This window comes from Mchenga conophoros, linkage group LG3 (genome assembly GCF_057382185.1).
Source record: "Mchenga conophoros isolate Kocher_MC1m ecotype Shallow Benthic linkage group LG3, M_conophoros_male_GT1.1, whole genome shotgun sequence".
Lineage (NCBI taxonomy): Eukaryota > Metazoa > Chordata > Actinopteri > Cichliformes > Cichlidae > Mchenga > Mchenga conophoros.
The window spans coordinates 25,774,294-25,798,020 of record NC_140528.1 but is presented as its reverse complement, the minus strand read 5'-3'; the positions used below and the strand labels follow the sequence as shown (position 1 = coordinate 25,798,020).

At 41.7% G+C, this 23,727-nt stretch overlaps 1 protein-coding gene across 2 annotated transcripts; it reads right to left on the bottom strand.

Annotated features, from left to right (window-relative positions):
* Positions 1–8,116: 8,116 nt before the first annotated feature.
* Positions 8,117–20,882, bottom strand: LOC146577869 (vang-like protein 2). 2 transcript variants are annotated; one of them, XM_085256099.1, is made up of 8 exons: positions 20,600–20,882; positions 16,744–16,981; positions 14,066–14,189; positions 13,374–13,981; positions 11,522–11,658; positions 11,135–11,270; positions 10,550–10,796; positions 8,117–10,191 (listed from the first exon to the last, which is right to left on the bottom strand). In XM_085256099.1, the coding sequence occupies exons 2-8, from the start codon at positions 16,812–16,814 to the stop codon at positions 9,934–9,936; spliced, it is 1,581 nt and encodes a 526-aa protein (XP_085112225.1). In that variant the 5' UTR covers positions 16,815–16,981; positions 20,600–20,882; the 3' UTR covers positions 8,117–9,933. The 2 variants fall into 2 exon arrangements, with proteins under 2 accessions (XP_085112225.1, XP_085112234.1); XM_085256108.1 differs by lacking the exon at positions 20,600–20,882 and adding an exon at positions 20,571–20,598.
* Between the last annotated feature and the right edge of the window lie 2,845 nt (positions 20,883–23,727).

Genomic DNA, 23,727 nt, shown 5'->3' with positions numbered 1-23,727 from the left:
CTGCTTCCTTTAACACCCACCACAGCGGATCACCTGCCTCATTCACACCAACCCTTTGCCACATCCATAAACGTTTTTCCTTTATTACTTCTTCATCACAGCTCCATATTCAGCATCTTTTTTCTAATATGTCGACATTCAGAAAGAAATGTTGAGAGCGCAAATAACACATTGCAAGCAAGCACAAATGCAAAAACTGACGGAGAGAGGGGCTACTATTCTGTGTGTATATGGATAATAGCAAACACTGAAATACATTTTTTGCACGCAGCAATGAATTTTTTTCACTCAAATTTAGCTTTTCTTCGCTCAAAATAAATTTCTTCTCAAAATGCAACACTTGCACCTGCAATTTTTTTTTTATGTGCGCTCAGAATAGTGGCACAAAAATAATACCATACTGCACTTCCTGATTAACTATCTGTCCACCATCCATCAACTTCTCAAACTACTCCTTGCACCTTCTCAGCATGCTATTTTCCTTCATTTTGATCTCTATCCTTAAATCATCCTAACCTGCTCCATATCCTTTCCAGTCCGATCTCTCTGCCAGGCCATTCAAGATCATATCTATTCAGTTCGATTCAATTTTATTTATATAGCACCAAATCAAAACAACAGTCGCATCAAGGCACTTTATATTGTAAGGTAGACCCTAGAATAATACATACAGAGAAAATCCCAACAATCAAATGACCCCCTATGAGCAAGTACTTTGGTTACAGTGGGAAGGAAAAACTCTCTTTTAACAGGAAGAAACCTCTGGCAGAACCAGGCTCAGGAAGGGGCCAACTGCTGCAACCGGTTGGGGTGAGAGAAGGAAGACAGGTTAGAAGACATGCTGTAGAAGAGAGACAGAGGTTAATAATAAGTATGATTCAATGCAGAGAGGTCTATTAACACATAGTGAGTAAGAAAGGTGACTGAAAAGGAAAAACTCAAGGCATCATGGGAATCCCTTGACAGCCTATGCTTATTGCAGCATAACTAAGGGCAGTCGTTACGTATTTAAAATACAAAATATGAGTAACTGTATTCCTTTACAGTTACCGTTTAAAAAGATGGTATTTAGAATACAGTTACTTTGTTGAAATAAATGGACTACACGGCGGTATTTTCCTGTTTCATATTGTGGCGGGTCAGGACTGTTTGGGTTTTGTTTGACAGTTATGTTCTGTTGTTCCAGGCGGCAGCGTTACGGTTGCCATGGTTACAGGGTGACATTCTCTCTACGACTGTGTGTTTCCTGCAGGACTGGACTGGGACAAAAAATCGGCCCGGGCATTTTGACTAGAGACCAGCCCACCAGGTATTATAGGAAAAACCATAAAGCCTGTCGATGAAAACAAACGCTGTTGTCACAGTGATATACACTGTCTTCTTGGCATATATATATCAATCTAATAAACTTAATGTCAGGGTCCTGGGTCTGAGCGACCCAGGATCCCTGAGCAGTTATAGACTTATGTTACTTATGTATTTTTGGTGTTCCTCCCCCTTCTTCTCTATGCTTGTACATATGTGTGTGTGGGTGGCTGTGTGTCTGGGCACTCGTTTATAGGAGCCTTCAGGCATGGTGGGTGTGGCCCTGCTAGGGGACTGGTCACACCCGAAGCCACGCACCTGCTGCTGATCAGGCCTCGTCGGGGGAGCTACTTAAGAGAGTCTTGGAGCTTCCACCGACGTGGGATCATTCCATGAGACTCCATGTTAGTCATCCTGTTGAGCTGAGTTACTGTGTGTATGCCTGCGGTTATATGTGTCCTGACGGCTGAGTCTATTGTGTCCCCAGGAGAAGTGTCGAGCGCCAGACAGCAGCCAGCACGAGGAGTGCTGAGACATGGGAGTGGAGAGCACTGAGACACGGACTGGTCACGGAGAGACACGACACGGGAGTCAGGGAAAGCACGCAGATTTATTGTTGTTTTGTTCCATCACTGTAAATAAATGCACTGCTTGTACATAGAGCACCGCGCCTGGGTCCTCCTTCCCCACACTCCCCATGGTTTGGCATGGCAAACCGTGACACTTAAAGTTTATTAGATTGATACATATTCACCATCCTCCCTATACTGGCATTCTAAACAGTACAGAAACCCAAAGACTGCTTGGTTTAGTTAACCTCTATCTACAACACATGGTGGAAACCTGAAATGAAGACAGAGAAGACATGAGGTGAGACATGACCATTACTGAATATTAAAAATAATAAATGACAGATTTAGAGATATTTTCATAAACTATTCATTTACCACATCAATAAACAGAATGGCAGGGCAAAATATTTTTCCAACATGGCAACCTTTAAAAAGTGAAAGGAGACAGAATGACAGGTGAGAAGGAATAAAACTTAATTGACTTTTTGATGGCATTTTACATAGTACTGGTACAGAATCTAGAAAATGTGGGAAAATACTGGCATCATATACAATACTTTCTTCTGAAGAAATTATGATGGACCCTGAAAAAAAATTACTGTGTACAATAATGGATTTCTATACATTTTACATCACATGAAAACATTTGTTGTAAGATTCAGATAATTATTTGTTTAAATGAGAATAAGAAAGAAAAGTATTCTTTGTGCCCCCTTTCCCAGTTAATGCCCTACCTGGCCCCCTAGCAAAACTTTGCTAGACCCACACCTGCACAGTTACCAGCTGTCAGCTGCGTAGAAAAAGGATCCTGGTGTTATTTGTCTCTCAGAAACAGTTCATAACTTCCCTTCAACTGATTCATGTCACCTAAAAGGTAAACCTGTTTCTCCATCACAGCTCTGATGATTCAGTAAGGACATCTCCTGGTTTCATCTTCATGTTTCCCTCTCACCACATAACCAAACCGACATCATGACCAGCAGCTTTTACAGCTGTGGCTCCAGCTGATACTAGAAATGAATATTAAATAAATTTTAACAACAGCTGATCAAGCTTAAACGTGCTGCTGTTGTTTAGAGCGACATCCGCTGCTTTCTTCTTTCTGGTGCAAAGTTGGAGATAAACAAACGAGAGACGATCAGCTGATCATTGATCAGTTTCATGATTGAAATAACAACAGGGGAGGGAGGGGGAGAGAATGAGAGAAGAAGAAACAGCTGTGCAGCATAAAGACACAGAATAAATCCAGCTTTGTATCTTTTTCATTGTAGCTGAAGTCCGGGACAAATCGCGTTCCTTACGAAACGCGTAATATTTTCTCTGAATACTAGACGATTCAGGGACAGCTGGCAACTCTAATAATTAACCTTATGAATTAAATAAAGTTCACTATCAGTAACATCATAGCACCCACCCAGCTGTGTAGAAACTCCGTCATGCTAGCTAGTATGCCGTACGAGTTATTGTAACTGATTGTAAAAAGTCAGCACAAAGAAAATAAACTCCACCTAAACTTGGTTTATATCTGACCCAGATAGACTGCAGGTCATACGTTGTCACCTGAAGTTCAGTTCACCTGGGACCGGGGGCCGCCTCGGGTCTCTCCTCCTCCTGCCTCACCTGCTGGCCTCCACCCCTTGCTAATGTTATTGCTAATGTTATTGAATCTGTGGAAGCTCCGCAATAGCCACCACCAAACAATTGAGTTATTTTTACACAACGGCCAGCATCTGGCCAATCCACCAGCTTTCAGTGTTTATACCGTTACAAAAAAAAAAAAAAAAAAGACCGATCTGCCCATAAAAACGAAAAATCACCATCGGCCCACCGGGCAAATGCCCGATGGCCAGTCCAGCTATAGTTTCCTGGGTGAGAGAGCGCCTTTTTGTTGTTGTTGTGCTAAGCTAATAGGCAGAATGCTACAGGCATATCTGTAAAGAATGTGGCCTCATGGGCAGTGTAGTCCGTGCTGCAGGGAGAATGGACTGCCATACATGTTATGTGTGTGGCAAACGCGTTATATGTCTAGCATATAACTTCAACTGATTCATGTGTATATATATATATATATATATATATATATATATATATATATATATATATATTAACATCATCTAGCAGACCTTCTGAGGGTACTTCACGTAATCTTGGTAACCGGCTACGGGGGGGATCCAGGTTTCAAGCTTGGCCATGATCCTATTTTTCAGGTCAGTTCCTCTCGCACTCAACGATCCTTCTCCTATCGTACTTGGGGCTATGTACCCAATCTCGGGTAGGGGTGATGATATCTCCCCCCTGACCTGGCGTCCTGACTCCTCCTTGCCGTAGCATTTGTGTTGTACCTCGTCAATCTCTAGCTGTGAGGAGGCCAAGCTGCCAAGCAAAGACTCACAGCCTTGGCCAGCCGCTTGAGGAGGTACACCAGAGAGATAGAAGGCAGGAGAATAAACCAGCTGTTCTCCACAGAACCAGCAAAGGTGTACTCTCAGTGGCAAGGGAACAATAAGAGAACAGCACCACCAAGGCTGGAGACGGAGCAATACTGGAAGAGCATATGGGAAAAGGACGCAACCCATAACGGCAATGCTCACTGGCTAGTGGATCTGAGGGCAGACCACAGCGACCTCCCTGAACAGGGTCCAGTAACCAACACAGTGGCAGATATCCAAGAAAGGGTCTCCAGTATGAAGAGTTGGACAGCACCAGGGCCCGACATGGTTCACGCCTACTGGCTAAAGAAGCTGACTGCACTCCACGAGCGTCTGGCAGCACAAATGAACCAGCTGCTAGTTAACGAGAGACACCCGGAATGGCTAACCGAAGGTCGGACGGTCCTGATCCCCAAGGACCCCAAGAAGGGACCGGTCCCCTCCAACTACCGACCAATAACCTGCCTCAGCACCACGTGGAAGCTCCTGTCAGGCATCATATCGGCTAAGATGAACAGGCACATGGGTCAATACATGAGCGGGACACAGAAAGGAATTGGCAAGAATACCAGAGGCTCAAAACACCAGCTACTGGTAGACAGAACAATCAGCCGAGACTGCAAGACCAGACTGACCAATCTGTGCTAAGCTAATAGCTGTGCACAAGAAGGCCTATGACTCAATGCCCCACAGCTGGATACTGGAATGCCTAGAATTGTACAAGATCAATGGGACCCTAAGAGCCTTCATCAGGAACTCAATGGGGATGTGGCGCACAACACTAGAGGCCAACTCCAAGCCCATAGCACAAGTCACCATCAAGTTGTGAGTTTAATCTGATTTACTTTGTCTTCACCATCACCGTTGAGTACTTCTACAGTGTATTCAACGCCATCACTTTCCTTCAGGTTGTGAATTGTTAGGTCACCTATAGAATAAAATACATTGAAACAAAATCAAGAAAGAAAGAAAACTCCAATTCCTTTACATTAAAAAAGCTGATAAATGTCACCTGATGTTGTGTTAAGAGTGAGTCTCCCTGTGTACTGAGAGAAACATTCAGTGTTTATTTTTCCTCGTTGATAAGTGGCAATCCAAGTGATGTTGGTGAATGTTGACCACTCAATTCTGGTGAGACTCCATGATGAGTCGACTCCTGAGGGCAATGTGATGTTTTCTACCCAGAGACTTTTGGAGGCGATTTACCTACTGCTGCTGTTTGTACACCTTGTAATGCTGTTAAATAAATACATAAACACGTTTAGTAGCATTGTACATTGTCTTTCAGGTTTAAACATTAAAAAAGAGAGGAAAAGCACTTCTAAAAATACTTTTGACCTTCGATTAGAAAAATGGGTAAACATTTCAACTCCACTGCATGAGCCAACAGATTTTGTTTGGTTTCATTTGACCCATCTCTAAATAAGATATTATCATAAAATGGCTAATGACAGCTATCAGTCACGTAATTATGTTTTGATCTTCATTAGAAATAATTGGAAATATTTCTAATATTGAACATCCTTTGTCAATATATTTTTCTTTTTGGGTCAAACTGATAATCCCAATAATTCCCTCTGTCTAGATATCAAACATTCTCCCTTTTAAGGGTAAACTAGGGTAGTTATCAATACAGATTTAAAATATATAATCTTTCACCATAAACATCAAAACTACAAAATCACACTAAAAATGGTCAAGCTAATAACATGCGTAACAGGAATATCTGTTAAAGAACACTAAACATATGGGTATGCAGTCCCATTTTGAGAAGAGTTAACGAGTTTTATGAGAGAAGCCAGAAATGAAGCAACGTGACAGCAGCCATGTCTGTAGACCAATTAACCTTCCTCCTTTTTTCTAATGAGAACAAGAGTAAATCATTCCACTATACTCACTTTTCTTGGCATAAATCTAAAAATTCAAAGAGAAAATGTGGGCATTTATGTCCAGCATTTAAGGTTATTAATTTAAAAGTAAAGTCATTTTCAAAACAAAACTGTAAAAATATATATTTTTTCATTTTTATCTCGACATCTTACATCTGTGGATGATAAATAGCTTCAGATAATGTACACAGGACATACCTTGAAGGAAAACAATAAGAAGGGTTGGTAGTCTCATGGTGGTTGGCGTGAAACACAGTAAAAGTGCTATGCTATTTCTTTTGTTCTTACAGCCAGAAGGATCCACAGAGGAAGCATACGTTACACCCGGTGAAGATTGTTAATAAATTTCCTTGTGTGCATCAGAATTTGGAGTCCTGTGTGTGAATCCTCAAAAGAGTATTTTTTGTATTTACTACATTGCTTTGTCCTTTTTCCACATCTGCCTCCATCACACCAACCCTCTGTATGTTGTCCTTCACTACAACCATAAACATTCTTCCTTTTCTCCTCCTTCCTGACAGCTCCATATTCATCATCTTTTGTCCAATATATCCACATTCCCTCCTTTGAACATTTCCAAACCATCTCAGCTTTGACTCTAACTTTATCAAAACACTCCACCTGAGCTGTCCTCTGATGTACTCGGGGGATTCCCATGATGCATTGAGTTTTTCCTTTCCAGTCACCTTTCTCACACACTATGTATTAATAGACCTCTCTGCATTGAATCATATCTGTTATTAACCTCTGTCTCTCTTCCACAGCATGTCTTTATCCTGTCTTCCTTCTCTCACCCCAACCGGTCGCAGCAGATGGCCGCCCCTCCCTGAGCCTGGTTCTGCCGGAGGTTTCTTCCTGTTAAAAGGGAGTTTTTCCTTCCCACTGTTGCCAAAGTGCTTGCTCATAGGGGGTCATATGATTGTTGGGTTTTTCTCTGTATCTATGAAGCGCCTTGAGGCGACTTATGTTGTGATTTGGCGCTATATAAATAAAATTGAATTGAATTGAATTACTCACTTTTTTTGCTGTCTATCCTGGTCACGCCCAGAGAAAACCTTAACATTTTCATCTCAGTGACCTGTCTTCACATCACCCTTGTTCTTGAAGATCAGTCAAAGTACTCTTTGTCTCAATCACCAAACTGTGTTAATGAGTTTGGTTAAAAAGCCTGTGGCCCTGTCAGGTATGTCATCCAGACCAACTGCCTTCCTGATTCACTACCTGTCCTCCATCTGGGAAGTGTTCACCACACCAATGTCCATCCTTTTTGGAAATCTACAACCATCCATCTTTCTGTGTTTTCCTCCTTAACAACATACCTGCCCAACACATGCATGTCAATTAAGAGAGATAAGATAAACCTTTATATGTCCTCCACGTGGGAAATTTGTTGGCATGGCAGAAAGTGGACTACAAAGTTACAATTATCAAAAATTAAGAAAAACAATAGAATAGAATGAAATAGAATAACATAATATATACAATAGAATAAAATATTATTAAAATATTATTAAAGTCAGCTCCAATCACCACTCTTTACCACATCATACAATTTACTACGGAAATACTTTACTACTTTCATTAAAAACATTCCTGTTATATCATGTTTATCACTTTTCTTCTAAATATTCCTGTTATCAACGTTACAAACCTCTATTTTTTGGAACATTTCACACCTTTCTTTCAGTTTTTCTCTTGGATTTATTTCATGGTTTCATCTTCAATTGTATCACATTTGTATTATCATAGGTTATGTTTCCGTAGTATTTCAAATTCAAACTTACTTTAGCTACATGGAATCTCATGACTGGAAATTTGTCACCTCGTGTTTGGGTGCACACACTACTGCTATGTCAGCGTCACTTCCCTTTTTCAGTACCAAAAAACCCGGCCACAACTCAAACATATGGTGACACATAAGAGGTTTGACTGACATCATTTAATAGTGTTTTTTTTTTTAAGATTAAACAACCTTAAAAGACAGTGATCTGTAAAGATGAGTGTTAGAGATTATTTGCAGTACAACAAAGTGACAGCAAAATACACCTGATAAAATACAAAATTACATTTATAAAAGGGAAACACTCTACATGTACATGTAAACTGCTCATCAGTAACACGACTATTTGTAGTGTAAAAAAAGACATTTCTGAATGACAAAAGACACCTAATTATAGCCATCATTTAAATCAATACCTTTGTTATTACTCCAGACAACCAGGCTCTAGCTAGTGTTATTAGATTCATCTACTCATAACCATTAAAGGTTGACCCCCATACACAGACATAGCACAGGGCTAGATAAGCTCCGGGTGCCAATGGTGGTGTAATGTCTGCACCACCTAAGCATAGGTGGATTTCTGCTGCTTCAGTTTCATAGATTTAACAATACAATCAACCTTTTGTGGGTTTTATTGTCATCCATACTTGCTCATGTTTCATAATGCAGTAATAAAGGGCACCCATACAATGAAACTCTTTAAGGTTTTCTCATTTGAAACACTTACATGAAGTTTTTATTTTTAGAGCTTCTGCAGTTTCAAAACAGCCTGATATAAGCTGTTCCCTTACAGGCCCGCTGCTAATATAGGCCCGACTTTACCAGCATTAATCCATCGCTATTGTTAATTAAATAGGACTTTAAAATAGGCCATAAAGACTAAATGCATTCATGAGGCCAATTAAAATTATTAAATGCAGTATTTTTGCTTATAGAGGAAGACTTTATAAAGTGGGAAGTGCATAGTGCGGTGGTTAGCACTGTTACCTCACAGCAAGAATGTTCTGAATTCAAAACAACCATTTGTGAAGAGTTTCTCAACTTTTGATTCTAAATGTGGTTGCCTGCCTCTCCTTGTTAGCCCAGCTACCTCTTGATCTACGATAGCTGGGAAAGGCTCCATTCCCTGCTCCTAATTTAGCTTCTTTTTTTTTTTTACCTCATCATGTAAGACATTTCTGTTGATGGACCTCTCAGTGAGTGACCAAACCACATAAACAACATATTTACTGCAAAGTTAGCATTTCACCTTCATTCAGTGGAATAAAAAAATATAAGAAGAAATGACTCAAAGATGGTTTCATGTCTCCATATTTAGGTTATGAAAGCAGTCTATCAATGTCAGGCAAACTTTTAGTAAAGTTTTCTGTTCATTTTTTGCCTTTCAAGGTCCGTCTGTCAGGAACTAAAAAAAAGTTTTAAAAAAAGTAAAAAAAGAAGATGCTAAAGAAAGAAAAGAGAACTGAGCTTAAGTCTGAGAAAGATAAAGTAAACCGAAACCTTTCAGGTCTAACTGCACACAGAAAAGGTCATTTAGAACAATAAGAATACTCGAATATTTTCCTACATGGATCTATCATGGGTGGATCTTAGGTAAATGGTGCAATATCACATTTATAAAAATTTCATTTAAAGAGCAAACAAAATGCAACAACAGGAAGTAGAATCACTTAGCGAAGTTAACAGTCAGCAGTTTTACAAACAAGTAAACAGAAGATGGTCAGCGACCTGCTATTTTTGTGGCCTTGGTGTTTTTCCTATATTCATGTCAGTAAAGACCATTCTGTCTCACACTCTGAAAAACAGTCATGACAATCAGGTTTTAAATACTGCAAAGTAAATAAAGAACAAACAAAATATACCTTAAAAAAGTCCCCCCCAAAAATTAGCCCTCAGTTATTAGTACATATGATGCGACATCCTGCCCCTCCTCTGCCTTGCCCGGTGCCTCTCCCCTCCTACACAGACGTCTCTGACTGAAGCTTCATGACAAACTTGTGGCTTTTAGGGTCAATAAACTCTTCGGCTATGTGCAAGAAAGGAAGCGGCGTTACTGTCACAATCAGAGAAAGGTCGAGGCGCCTCAGGCAGAAGACGTGGCCTTGACGTAAAGAGGCGGTCACTGGCTCCTCGCTCACTAGTGTCCACTGGCGCCCCCTGTTGCTGTCCAGGTACTGCAGGGTGGGGCCCGGGACGAGGTAACGCTCTAGGAAAGCCTTTAATGACAGCAGAAAATGCGCAGAACGGTTTGTGAACAAACTCCATCACACTGTTTAATGTGGCTGGATGTGATGTCAAAATAAAATGCTGCCACTACTTTAATGCTGGACAATTTTGATCACAATTCATAATCAAATGCAAAACATTTATAAAAGAAATTCACACTGTTTTCATACTTTGTCTACTTACACAAGAGCAGAATTCATTTATTTGAACCTTTAGCTGGAAATAGTGCATTTCTGCTTATTGTATCATATTGTTATTTCTACGTTCCTGACACAACCCTAAAGGGATGTGTGTCTCCTCCCAGGACTGAACTGGGGAAAATCACGCACACAAACTGACCCTCCTTACCTTTGGTGTCATGTTGTGGGTAATGCAGAACTGCAGGTGGCTGATGATGCTCTCCATGCTGTGGTAAGTCTGCTGCCTGGTTGCACGAAGGTACTTCTGCATGGCCCGCGCCATGGGGGCAAATATGGCTTGAGCTGCCTCCCTGGGGTCCATCACCTCCCGCGGGTGTTTGGGAGACGAAGTGACTGCATCTTCCTGCTGATGACGTTTGATGTGGGTAAAAGCTTCTTCTACTGCCACCACCAGCCTGTGAGGATTACGGACACCATGACTCCACTAAACCGATGTCATGTACATTACAAACTACAAACTCTATACTTCTATGTTTATTACCCCAGGGGGAAAAAAAAGAGCATCATTTTAGGACTTTCAGGTAAAAACGTAATAATATGAATTCCACAAATTTAGTTAGTTCATGACAACAAACATCTTAACATCATTTTTTGTGTTTGTGCTTCCTTCTTATCTTTGAGTATGTTTATATGATTATGTTTTAGTAGGAAAACAAACTTTTAAGTTTAACCAAGTCTGCAACTTCTGCATCTTTGTCAGTGAATGCTTCTGTATTCACACACCCGTTAGTACCTGGCTTTGCGTTTGCGGACCTTTCGCTCCACCTCGGCCTCTTCATAGTAGTACTCGTTGTGGGAGTTGTCTCTTCTCCGAGCGGCCGCTGCAATCATGGCTCTGGACTGGCCTGTGGAGTTATTGGTGCTGTTGTCTGTGAACAGAAATGTGACATTTAATTCGTGAGCAGAGTAACACGGGTGGCTCTGATACTTCTGATGAGCTTATCAGTTATTATTCCATGCAGAATTTGGAAGAAATAAATTAATAGACTCGTGCTTGTGTGAAATTCACTATGCAATCTGAAGCTATGGCTTTACATGTGGAGGTGAAAACTGCTTTTTCATTCAGCGTCATTTATTTCACTCGGACTGATAAGGTTTTTTTCCTCAGCTGAATTGTTACCTTCCCCCAGGTTGTAGACTTTGAAAGCAGACATTTTCTTGGTGAGGATGGACTTGGGGAGGTTAAGCAACGCAGGGTTATAAACCGGAAAGTCGCTGTAGTACTGATCGAGAACCCACGCTGCGGCCCTCTGAATGCTGCATTGCACAACAAAGAGGAAGAAAGTTTGTTAAAACAGACGCAGAGTTGTTATCAGCGTCGGCAACCTTAACATCCTCGCTGCTTTACTGCCCCTGAAACAGGAAGAAACAGCAACAGTCACTCAGATGGAGTGCCGCTCAAAAAACGGTTGCTGTGGACTAACAACGTCAGTGTGAAACAAAAAAAAGTGCACAGCACTGCAAGAATTATCAGAAATCACATGCAACAGCAATCCTCTGCTATGAAGTACGCTGCATTGGCCACCTCATTAGGAACACCTGTTCAACTCATATGAACACAAATATCTGATCAGCCAATCACAGGGCTCTGCATTTAGGCATGTAGACATGATTGAGACAACCTGCTGGTGCAGATGGTAAGTGTAGTGGCACAAAGAAGATGACAGCATGGCTCCCCCGTGCCTTCATCAACAGTTCAGGCTGCTGCTGGTGGTTTGGTGGTGTGGGGGATGTTTCCTCTGCACAGATTAGGTCCCTTCATAGCAGCTGATCTTTATTTAAACACCACAGGCTACATGAGTATCGTTGCTGATCATGTCCATCCCTTTATGACCACAGTGTTTACTGCTCCATGGCAACACGCAAAGTTACAATATTCTTGGTTTCTTTAGCGTGACAATGACTTCACTGCACTCAAATGACCTCCACAGTCACCAGGGCCGTATTACAGGAAGCAGGTTCAACAAACTCTGAGTTTAAAAAGAAACTGTGGCTTGAATAACTGTGAGATCGACAATTTTGGAGTCTCCTGTTCCAGAAAGGTTGATCAGAGTTCAGTCCACTCTGAGGATGTTCAACCTGAGTTAAGTGCAAAATGATCAGAGCTGAACAGGATCTGGGCCTGATCCCGTCTGAATCTGTGATCCTTATCAGCTCTCACCCATCCTGCTGTGCAATTGGACATTTATAGCATACGTCTGCCCTCCTGAGCTGTCTGGTCCATCCAGAGCTTATTTTTTTTCTCCCCTTCTCGAGTGTTGCTGGGCTGTTCCTTTTTCCATCTATAATGTCTTTAACTTGAAGATGACTGTTATTGTGATTTGCAATCCTCTAAATAAAATCATCACCTAATTATGGCCACATATTTTGCAGTTGTGTTGAGTTTTTAGTCCGATCGCTCTGCTTGCACCACCAGCACATGCTTGCAGCTTCACAGCAGAGCCAAAGGTTAAGAGGGGTCTAACACACATAGCACGGGCGTGACTTCCTAACCACCCACAGAAAATGAAAGCAACACCATCCACACGATCTTTGCATATTTTAAAAACCACTCACTGCGGTTTGGTTGGTAACTGCAGGAAAACTAGAGCAATGACTAAAACTGAGAATTAGTGCAATGCATTGAGGTCAAGAGTCAGTCAAAGTTGTAGGACTGAACAGTTCCACCGACACTGTGGGGAAAACTTCGTAACAAAATCTGGACTTTTTTTTGTGGGTTGATCCACATGCGGTTTGGAGAAAATAATGCATGTGCGAAACAAAGTGGGCTTTTTTTGGACATCTTAGCAGTGGGTTGAAACGAACATGACCCAGACAGATCAAACAGTGATGAAATGCTGCCCCCTACTACAGCGTGGCCAAACTCTGCAGCAAGTGTCACTGAAATTTAAAAAGCATTATTTCAGAGAACTCGAGAAAAAAAAGAGACACAAAAAATAGACAAATACTCCTGATTTTCCACAGTTACTAACCTGAGATGTCCCACATTGTAGAAGCGGCTGACTCCATCTGTGCTCCTCACAACCTTCAGAGAGAAAGCCGGCTGCAGGTGTCTGACCTCCAGCAGCACGAGGGCTAGGTACTGAATGAACAACAACGCGTCCACCAGAGATGCCGCATAGCCCACAATCCCCCTGTAGTCTGTCTCTCTGGGCTCCAGCACCCGCACCCCATAGAAGAGCCAATAGGACGCCACGAAGAGAAAGACCAGCGCAAGCAGCAGACAGCGAAACACAAAGAAGCGTGGCAGAGCGGCTCTGGGCGGGCGGAGAAACAGCGCCCACGTGGAGATGAGGAGGATCAGGAGCTTGAAGGCGAGTGAAATGTAAAGGCCTTCGCACGGCGTGCCGCAAGGGTCCAGTGAGTCCCGCCACAAGAACTGTGGGAGGGCCAAGAAGGCCAGTGGAGTGATCAGAGAGACGAAGCCCAGAATGGCTCCCAGCGCTGGGCTGATGTAACGCCGGCACTCCAGCGCTGAAGAGTCGTCTGAGTCCTTAGATAGCTGCGTCAGGTCCTCGTTTGAGATGCTGTCCACGGAGGTGCCGGTGACCACCGTGGTCGTTTCACCCCAGTTGTCATCCTGAAGGAAGAGGTCAGTGTCAGAAATGCTGCGGCTATGAAGAACATTTGTTACAAGACTAAAAATGAAAAATGAATCTCTCACCCTGTCGTCCTCTCTGGGGGAATCTGCGTCCAGCAGCGACTCCCCCGGAGCCTGGATGACCACAGATTTCTCTCCACGGATGCTGCCATCGCGATTCTTAGAGCGATGCCTGTCCCTTCTCTCCCTGCACACACACAAGAAAAAAGTAGTTATCGTCTACAAACGCACAACATTTAATTCATGTCAGCAGATTTTGATCTGATTCTTCAGAAGCGGTTGTGGTGAAACTCTGCTATTTAACAAAAAAACATCATTTTATATTTTTCCATAATCCACTGCATTGTTATTATGAACATATAATGTAATTATACACTACTGTTTCATGTAACCAGCGTGTTGACTTTATCTAGTGTCTTTAAAGATATGTGTTACTGTTTATTTACTAGTAAATGCCCGCGCTCTAGAGTTGTTTGTTTGATTTTAGTCAGATGATTTATATGTCAATTAACGGACTGTCCATTGATGACATAGCAATACAATGTGGTGAAAAAATAGTTGCTCCCCTCCAGATTTCTTAGTTTTTGGCATATTTGTCACACTTACATGTTCCAGATTATCAAACAAATTCTAATACTAGACAAAGATAACTAAAGTAAAGACAAAATGCAGTTTTTAGACTATGTCTTGATGCGTGCTCAGTCATCCAGGTAAGTAAATCTCCAAAAGTTGATTCTGTTCCTCTGGACGTAGCGTTCTCAGTGGGAGAGTTTGTGCTCCAGTGGATGATGAGAGTCAAACTTTAAATACTGATCCGTATGTGTAGGTTTACAGTACACGTCAGCTTTTAGATGTCCCCCATTACTGATGGAAATCTCACAGTCTAAGAAGGCTAACCTGCCACTTTTCATATCCTCCCTGGTGAATTTGATGTGTCGGTCCACCGAGTTAATGTGATCCGTGAATTGTGGTACATCCTGAGATTTTATTTTCACCCAGGTGTCATCCACATATCTGAACCAATGGCTTGGTGGTGTTCCAGGGTAGGATAGCAAAGCCCTTTTTTCCACTTCTTCCATGTACAAATTGGCCACGATAGGTGAAACTGGGGAGCCCATGGCACACCCATGTTTCTGCCTGTAGAACTGACCCTTGTACGTGAAGTAGGTGGAATGAAGACAGTTCCAAAAGCAAACACACTTGGTCGATGCTGAGAGTGGTCCTGTTGCTGAGGTTGAGGTCATCCTGTAATCTCTTACAAACTACCTCCAACGCTTCCGTGACTGGGATGCAAGTGAACAGAGATGTAACATCGTACGAGACCACGGTTTCATCTGCCTCCATAATGACATCTCTCACCTTCTTAACAAAATCCAACATGTTCTGGACGTGTTCTCCCACTGAAAACGCTACGTCCAGATGAACAGAATCAACTTTTGGAGTTTTTAGACAATGATTTCATTATTAAGGGGAAAACAGTTCTCCAAACCTACAGCCTGCATTAAAATGCAAGTGCCCCTAAAACTGGCAGTGCCAAAAAACTAAAAAACTGAGGCTTTCACATGTGGAAGACTTTTTGTTCCACTCTTGAGCATGAGCTGATGGTTGGATATTCTCCTTCAGGATTATCTGGTAGGGATCAGAATTCATGTCCTGAAGCAACAGAACAGCCCCAGACATCACACTACCACCACCATGTCTGACTGTTAGTATGATGGTGTTTTTCTGAAATGCTGTGTCAGTTTAATGCAGATCTAACAGGACTCAAATCTTCCAGAAAGTTCAGCTTTTTCCCCCCAAAAGTCTTTGGAGTCAAAGATGTTTTTTGGTAAATGTGAGACGAGCCTTTGTGTTCTTCTTGCTCAGCAGTGGTTTTCTCCTTGAACTCTCGCATGGATGGCACTTTTGCCGTCTCTTTCTTATTGTTGAATCATAACCTCTGACCTTATCTGAGACACGTGAGGCCTGCAGTTCTTTACATGTTGTTCTAGGTTCTTTTACGACCTCCTAGATGAGTCGTCAGTGTGCTCTTTGAGTCATTTTGGTAGGCAGGACACTCTTCGCCACTTTTCAAAGTTTTATCCATTAGTGGATAATGGCTCTCACTGCGGTTCATGGAATCACAAAGCCTTAGACATGGCTTAGACATAACTGGCTGTTTGTCAGCCGTTTCTTTAAGTCATGGCATGATGTGTTGCTTTTTGCGATCTTTTGTGATTTCTTGATTTGACAGGTCTAGCAGTAATAAAGCCCGAGTGCAATTAATCAAAGTTAATTCATGATTTAACAAACAGGGCAATTCTTTTTTCACAGAGGACCGGGGAGGTGTGGATAAATCACACCTGCATTTCGCATATTTGTCTAATATTAAAATTTTTGTGGATACAAATTAGATGTTACTGTTGTGAAATTAAAATGATTCAGTGGTTTTCTAAGATGTCAGAAGTGTCATTTTCGCTTGTTGTCATGTGGTTGTTATGCACCATGATGACATGTGATCACAGTACTTGATAGCGATAGTTTCGCTGCTCACGTCCTAATCACAGATTTGGTTTATTACTGTAAGAGTTGTGACATCCAGCTGTAATATGACTGAAAAGTTCATCGATCATTAGAATTTAGATTTAATGACCTCAGCTTGGCCTTTCAGAAATGCTCTGCTATTTTAAAACAGGATGAGGACAATGTCAGACACAAACACAAACACTGGACAGCATTGCTGCTCAGCTTGCTTCTTCTACCTGTGTTTGCGGGAACTCCTCGAGTGGGATGACTTGTAAGAGTATCCCGAGTACGTTGACTCGTTGTCCATGTCAGTGATCGGCGGTGGGCGGAGTTTCCGGGCCACTCCTGTCCCCAAACCGCCCTTGTCCCAGACCACTCCCAACTGGCTCTTGCAGTTGCTGATGGACTTGGTAGAGAGGGCCAGAGGGAGGCGCAGCAGATCCACTTTACTCCTGAGGGAATCTATCTTGGAGCCTTGGGAGAAGACGGAAAGATGGGGGAGGAAGACAGAGTGAGAGATTAATTATACATAGGGTGAGTGTTTGGAAAAGGCATGGAGACCATTTGGGAGAGAGAGAAAGCTGAGAGAGAAGAGAGAGGGAGAGCGGGGAGAGGAGGCAGAGAGATGAATGAAGAGAAGGAGGGATAGGAAAAAGATAATTTGTCATGTGAGACAGAAGTAAAACAGTCTCAGAGGGACACATACTGAGGAATGGCAACAAGAAGAGAGACAGCTTTGTTGAAATGTTGGCACTCTAAGTGTATGGAAGAGCATAACTGAGCCCATTATTCTGCCTTTTTTTTTTTTTTAAATGAGCAAACTGAGTGATTTGGCTCCAAGTGTGTTCTCAGCCAATGAAGGGCAACCACATCACCTTCTATTCTTAGGCTGCAAGTCTCCAGTGTGCAGGACACACAGGAACAGATGCCCAACATGGCAGCCGCTTGAAAATATTCCTGCTGTCTTATACGTGAAAAACGTGGAAACATGCAGTTTAAAAAAGAATAAAGAACCTGCACTTTGTTGCTTTTTAAAGTGAGCTTCATTTATTTCAGTATATTTAACCTTCCGTAGTGTTTTGTTGTGGGTCGGTCTGCGATCTGCATTCTCGCCCACATTCCCCAACTGTCCCCCGTGGTCTCCTGGGGCAACGGAGCTTAGCTACTACAATGGGGATGAATGGGAGGCTAGCGGTGAGAAAAGACAGGAGGGGGAGCAGTTGTCGTGGCGACCAAAACATCAACTCAGCAGCACCCCATCCTGTTCTCTTATCCCTCAACTGCACACCTCAAGACTTTTTTTAAACTAAGCAAATCTGGCATCATTGTAAGGACATTCCTCTGAATCCACAGACCTGTAATCTGTTTTTGTTTTCATGCAGATAGAGCCGGGTTGTTTTCTCATGGGTACTTTCCAAACTGCCTGCAGAAAAAGCGGACACTTAATCTAATAACAAGCCACCTCGTGCTCTCAGTTTGTGCCGTGACCTGAAGCATCACATCTCCACATTAGAGACTTCAGGTTTTACTTAACGGCTTTCATGTGATTCAAACATGGACTTCTGAAGACGGACATTTTGCAAGAAGGCGCATGAGTAGGTTTCAATTTTAGGAGATCGGACCTTCATGTGGAGTTGTCTGACATCCACAGAGGGTCACTGAAAATTTCTGACACTTAAATATCAATATTTCTCTGACACACTGATTTATTTACTTTGTAGAAGCTGTTATTATTTTAATAATGCAGAAATGAGGACCACATCTTTAAAAGGGAACATGTTATATTCAACTTCCATATATTTATTAGACTTCACTCATGCAGTTTTGCATAACTCACAGTTAAATATAACCCTCATTCATTTTATACTCGGGCTCTGTGCACCCCCTCTCTTCACTGTCAAAAACAAGCAGTTTTAGTTCCCTTCCCCCTCCTTGTTAGAAAAGTTTATTCTGATTGGCTGCTCCTAGCAAACAAAATATTTAAACAGCAGATGGGTGGGGCTTCTTTGTTCTCAGCTGGAGATGTGTGCCTTATCAGGGAACATATTAGGATATCTGCTTGCACTGACGTAATGAAGAAACATAGGTTGAAAGAAAACTGTGAATCCTGAGCTTCTGGTTCACAGCGGACAAACTGTTTCACACCTTCCTTTTTAAGACAGCTTTCTTCTGATTAACAGCCCCTTATAAACAGAAGAATTAAAAAGTAAGTTGGAGTTAGTTGTATGTTTAAAGCTAGAGCTATGTGTGTGAGATGATGATATTAGTGATATATTACTGGCCTCTTGATACTGATACTGAAAAAGATATCCATGTACGTGTGGATGTGGCCTAGAGCTTGTGGCTCACATATAATTGACTGTACATACACTGACCTGATTATTTAGAAATCTGGCCATGTTTTAGAACAAACAGTTAAACAGAGCCTTCAGCTTTCAGGCCCCTCCTCTGTGGAACCAGCTCCAGGTTTGGATTCATGAGAGAGACACTATCTCTACTTAAAAAGTGAGGACTTTTATCCCAATAAAAGTCAAATGTCTCCTCAGTTTTCATGTAAAACCTTCTTTGAATGTATATGAGCTAAAAGAGGGAACACATAAATGAAGTGAAGAGTTTAGCAATGAGTTGCTAAGCATAGTTTTTGTCTGCTGTGTCCACAGGGCATAAAACGGCATTCTTGCCCCCTTAGAGAGAGACATGGCTGTATGGACTACCTGTCACAGCACCATGCTGGGCAGAGCGCTCTGCCAACTTTCTGGATAAAAATGGAAATCACTTTGACCTAAGAACTCATATTCCCTGTTGACACGATGAAAAATTATCTTCAGAGCTGCTGCAGTTTGAGCATGATTCCTCTCATCAAGACAAAGGGGTTTTTTTGGGGTTTTTTCAAATACTGTCTCAAACAGAAAAAGGAGCATGAGAGAGTGGTGGTTACAAACCATCAGGACTGAGTGAAAAACAGCCCCACAGTTACCTCTGTGTGTCTAGAGAGTGCAAACCTCTATGGATGTCCTTGACTATGGGAGGCATACTGACACATGCTCAAGTAGAATATTTTATCTCTGCAGACAAACACAAACTTAATGCAAAATGTCAGAATTTACAGTAAATGTTTCTGACAGATTGGAAACTATTTTGTGCCATGAATGTGAACAAAACCAGCCCCTCATCTCTCTCTCTCACGCTGACAGGACACAGTTAATCACATCGATCACACTGATCAGATAAGGCTATCCCACTGTAATCGATTCACTAGTTGATTTACACTGCAGTCCACTGTCATGTGAGATTTTCCACGTGCAGTGTGGAAAGGGGACTGCCAGCACTTAAACTAAATTTGAATTTAAGAGGCCTGCCTCAAAGTCCTAAGTTGTTGTTGTCGTCAGTGTTTACTAGCGTCCACTTCTGCTGATGCTGAGAGATAACTATCTGTGGATTTGCATTTTTAAAAAGCTTTCATTGCCTTCATATCACTATGTGTCCTTCCACTCGTGTTTAAATAAAATGCATTCGTCAGCAGGTGAAACTTTGTATTTTTTAAATCAGTTTAGGATGTTTTTAACTCTCTGTCGCTGTTTAGCCTCATGTCTAATTCTGTGACTCACAGGGGTCTCCTGTCCTCCGGGTGGCAGTGAGCCAGCGAGGTGTGGGTTGCCTCCTGTCCTCACTCCAAGAGTCAACCCTAAACAGAGTAGTTGAATAATCCAGGACTCTACAAACACTCAAACAGCTGACATGATAGATGTGACGGCGCTTCCAGGGAAGGTTTGCACGTAACGCGATTTTACTTTAAGCGTCAAAGAGAATCGGTGTTAAAACAAAGCAGAGCATGCAGGCTGAAGTGATGCTGCTGTGAGCCACAGACTGGTGACCAACAGCAAATAAGTTGGTCACCAGTCTTTTATTTCACGATAGTGAAATAAGTCTACCCACACGCGTGGCGCAAAGTGCGTCCTTAAGCACACTGTGCGTAAAAGTCCACGGATGAGAGGCTGAGCACCAGCTTCTATCAAGTGTTGTGGTGCTGGAGAAATTCATGTATAATAAACTACTGTAATACCTGCAGGAAGGTTTTTCCAGAGGTCCTACCTTTCTCCCTGAAGGAAAAAGCGGCAGCCTGCAGCACAAAGAGCCGCTGTTAGCAGCAGCAGCGGTGCCAGAGGGCAGAGTGTCCAACAAAAGCGACTCCAAACGCTTCCAATTCACTTTCTCTCATCTGTCCAGTTTCCTCGCTCGTTAACAGCAGGAGTGAATGTTGAATCTCCGCTGTGCGCACACTTTGTTTTACTTTTCTCTTTAATAAAATCCCCCCAGCGAACATCAACAACAGGCTGCGGGTCAGACCTCATCCCCGATCTACTTCTGCGGTGTCCCGCTGTGAGGGGGGTCTCGTACGCAAGTACTGAACCGGCACAGTTGGAGTGTATTCTCGGCTTCCGGTAGGGATTTTCATAATAAGACTGAACTTTCAAACTCAAAGACAATGCGAAAATATTCGCAAAAACCTTAAAAACTTCCCTGGATGTATTTCCACAGCCACCTGATTATTTATTTACAACCTCTTAACATGGAAACTGCATTTTTATATCGTTTCCATATAATACAGAAAAGCAGATTTACCAAGAAAGCCTTAGAAACTCTCATTCATGCTTTTATTTTGAAACTATGGTTCCTGTCTTGTCCATGAATCTTTAATAATCTGGTTTCTAAGCCAAAAAAACGCACTAATCAGACTTTTCTAACTTTTTCAGTTACAATCTATCACAATCACACCTAAAATATGGGTTTTTGTTTTGTTTTGCTTTTTCCTTGGGGGGGCGGAAACGAGGGCTCTCCTACATCGTCTCTTCCTACTTTCTGTTCCATGAAAGATAGACAGAAATGCCAGGAAAATATTTATAACTGATGACTAAGGTGGCTGATGTGCAGATACAGGAGAGGTCGAAGTTTAGAGAGATGAAAAACAAAACAAGACGGCACAACAAAATATATTTGAATCAAAGAGTCACAATGCACGCCAGTCCTCTTTAACCAGTTTCTTTTTTTAATCTCACAAAACACATGAATCTGAGACATGAGCTCTTTTTTCCTTCTGTGCAGCTAACAATCTCACCAATTTTAAAAACAAAGGAGAAGAAAATAATTTATACATCATTTTTTTATATCTACAAAAATAAAATCAAATACAATGACTAACGCTTTACAGAAAAAAAAATTAACGTATATAAAACAAGTGGGTTGATCTCTATATTACATGTGAACAAGATTTCTTCTTTTTAAAAAAAGACACAAAAATAAAGAATGAGATGATAGTTATTGATGTGTTTATGCATACAGTAGTTTGCACTGTGCAGGGAAGTTTTGTCTGTGCAAGTTTTTTTTTTTTCTTCTTTTTAAACAATGGAATCAATTCTAGCTTCTTTCCAGCCATTAGGGCTGCGGCGCTGATGTAAAAATGATAAGGAAATCACTAAAAGGAAAGTGTAGAGGTAGGAATTAGAAAACTCTGGAGGAACAAAGAGGACAGTACACCGAAAGATGTGCAGAAAAGAAAAGATTAGCATTCAACCAGCTCAGACCATTTGGTGCTTTGTGTTTGTTTTTTAATTATAAATAAAATGTAGAGTGTGAAAACTGTGTGCTGACAGCTCGATGTGAAAAGGTGTTAAAAATAGTGATTTTAAAGTTTAATAGTAATAATGTCAGTCTCTTGGTCTGAAGTGCTTGAAACTCAGCCGCCAAAATGTGAATAAAGAAAACAAAAAAACGTGTTCCCTTAAACACCTCTGGAGTTAAAAAAAAAAAAAATCACTTTGGTGAAACATTTTTACATTTTAGCACAAATTTCATACAGCTGTGAAAAGAAAAATCAGCCATCCTGGCATTAAGTAACGCTGCTTTAATCATCTCTCTTCTTTTTTTTTAAATTTGCATTTAATGTTTTGTACACGTGTGATTTGACAGTCACACGTTCTCCTACACAGTGTTGGTGGCTGAAGAGCAAAAACCTTCCACTAGGCAGTGAAACATCCGTTCAAATGGCAGAATCTGACAGTGCGAACGACTGAATCTGCTCCTGGTTTTGATCAGTTTAGTGTTAGGATTAGTTATGGAGCTTGTAATCAGGGTTACTCACTCCTCAGTTAGTATTTGAAACCAGCTCAAATCAAATTCAGCGCGGTGTGTTTCTGCCCAGCGCGATGAGCATTAAAGAGGCAAAAAACAAAAAACACTTAAACTGCTATTTAGTTGCAGTTTAAAATACACATTTTGTCCTGCCGTGTATTAGAATTAGTACCAGACAGATGTAGTTTGAGAGAAAAAGGACAGAATAGAGAAAAATCACTTGGCTTTAGTGTCAGTCATTGCTGGTTAGATGTGCCTCAAACAAGGCGTTCAACAAAAAATTTGAATGTCAGTAGCAATAAAACAATCCTAAATATGTTCCCAAAAATAGTTAAAGGAACGGCCTGACTTCTGGGAAACACACCTCGATGTGTAGACCATCACCAGTCTCACGTATGTGCTTTGAATACAGAACTTAAGCTAACAGCTAGCCAGCTTAGCTTAGCATGAGGACTTGAAAGAGCCAGTCTGGCTCCTCCCAGAAGCAACAAACCCACCTGCTAAGCTCAGTGAGAACAGAGTAGGTAATAATCCAAATAGTTCACAGTGTGCTAACTAGAGAGCACCACATATCCCATTTACTATATCTGCAAACCAGGTAGCGCCCACTAAGTCCAGACTGAGTGTTTCCAGTTGTGAAAATATCCCGTTGTGCGCTACATGTGAGAAAAGGCAAACTAATTTGGACAACGATCCTGACTTGATTCTCCCAATGCTGTGCTGAGTTCAGATGTGAAAATTGGCTCTTGGAGGTGCTAGCAGGTGGGTTTGCTTACTTTTGGTCAAGCCCAGCTTCCAGTTTTGATGCTAAGCTCCGCTAACCACCTGCTAAGGCAACGAAACTGAGTGTTTTCCCGTAAAATGTCAGAAGGTTCTTACAAAGCTTTTAATCTTCCACAATTTCAAAGTGGATGTGTGCTTGGAGTGGGGGTGGAGCGCAGTCGTTTTCATGGCTTAGTGTAGGCCTGGGAGGATATAAACACTACTTATGGGTTTAATATTAAATGGGTAGAAGTTGCTGGTTCGCAGTATTCACCGTGGTGGGTCACTACACATATACACAAAACACTAGAGAGGGATGCACAGTTAAA